The sequence below is a fragment of the Papio anubis genome, unplaced genomic scaffold (assembly GCF_008728515.1).
Source record: "Papio anubis isolate 15944 unplaced genomic scaffold, Panubis1.0 scaffold8419, whole genome shotgun sequence".
Classification (NCBI taxonomy): domain Eukaryota; kingdom Metazoa; phylum Chordata; class Mammalia; order Primates; family Cercopithecidae; genus Papio; species Papio anubis.
Genome location: NW_022168646.1, coordinates 1 through 1,129, shown reverse-complemented (window position 1 = coordinate 1,129; position 1,129 = coordinate 1). Strand labels below are relative to the sequence as shown.

Here is a 1,129-nt window from a genome sequence, read left to right as displayed (position 1 = left end):
TCCCCCAGAGTTCAGGCTGGTCAATGGCAGCAGCAGCTGTGAGGGCCGTGTGGAGCTCCAGGTGCAGGGGTCCTGGGCGCCCCTCTGTGCCACCCACTGGGACATAGCAGATGCCACTGTCCTCTGCCACCAGCTCAACTGCGGCAACGCGGTGGCTGCACCTCGAGGAGGCCATTTTGGGGACGGGGACGCTGCCATCTGGCCTGATGCGTTTCACTGTGGGGGGACAGAACCCTACTTGTGGAATTGCCCAGTAAGCACCCTGGGCGTCCCGGCCTGTGCCCCGGGAAACTCAGCCTCCGCAGTCTGCTCAGGTGGGTGCAGCCAGGACGGTGGAGGAGGAGGGTGGGTGAGAGGCATGGACAGAGGGGGCGGAGAGGGAGGGGCCCTGCTGTGGGGTCGTTCTGGGTCCCTCCCGCTGACACCCTGGGTCCCCTGTGCGTCCCCATCCCCAGGTCTGCCCCACGCCCTGCGGCTGAGGGAAGGACAGAGCCGCTGTGATGGCCGCGTGGAGGTCTCCCTGGAGGGCGTGTGGGGCCGCGTCCTGGACGATGCCTGGGACCTGCGCGGCGCCGACGTGGTGTGCCGGCAGCTCGGGTGCGGAGCGGCCGAACAAGCCTATGACGCACCTGCCCCCAGCCGCGGGTCTGTCCAGGTGTCTCTGAGCCGCGCGCGCTGTCTGGGCACCGAGACCCGCCTGACTCAGTGCAACGTGTCCGCGACCCTGCAGGAGCCCGCGGGAACCTCGCGGGACGCCGGCGTGGTGTGCTCTGGTGAGGGCAGGACCGCATCCCCCATGGCCCGTCGCCGCGGGGTCCTGGGCGCCCTGACTCTGTCTCTCCACAGGGAGCCTCGGGGTGCGGCTGGCCGCGGGGCCGGGGCGCTGTGCGGGGCGCGTGGAGGTGCTGCGCGGGGGCGCGTGGGGCACCGTGTGTGACGACGCCTGGGACCTGCAGGACGCGCACGTGGTCTGCAGGCAGCTGGGCTGTGGCCGCGCCCTGAGCGCCCTGGGGGCCGCACACTTCGGAGCCGGGGCAGGGCGCATCTGGCTGGACGAGCTGGGCTGCCAGGGCCACGAGTCTGCGCTGTGGCAGTGCCCGTCGGCGGGCTGGGGCCAGCACGACTGCAG

At 71.4% G+C, this 1,129-nt stretch overlaps 1 protein-coding gene across 1 annotated transcript; it reads left to right on the top strand.

Annotated features, from left to right (window-relative positions):
- Positions 1-4: 4 nt before the first annotated feature.
- Positions 5-1,126, top strand: LOC116273541 (scavenger receptor cysteine-rich domain-containing protein SCART1-like; the record flags this gene model as incomplete). Its single annotated transcript, XM_031662682.1, is given in 4 exon segments — positions 5-314; positions 456-904; positions 906-1,002; positions 1,005-1,126. Coding segments are annotated over 4 exon segments (978 nt in total), but the record flags the coding sequence as incomplete, so codon positions are not given.
- Between the last annotated feature and the right edge of the window lie 3 nt (positions 1,127-1,129).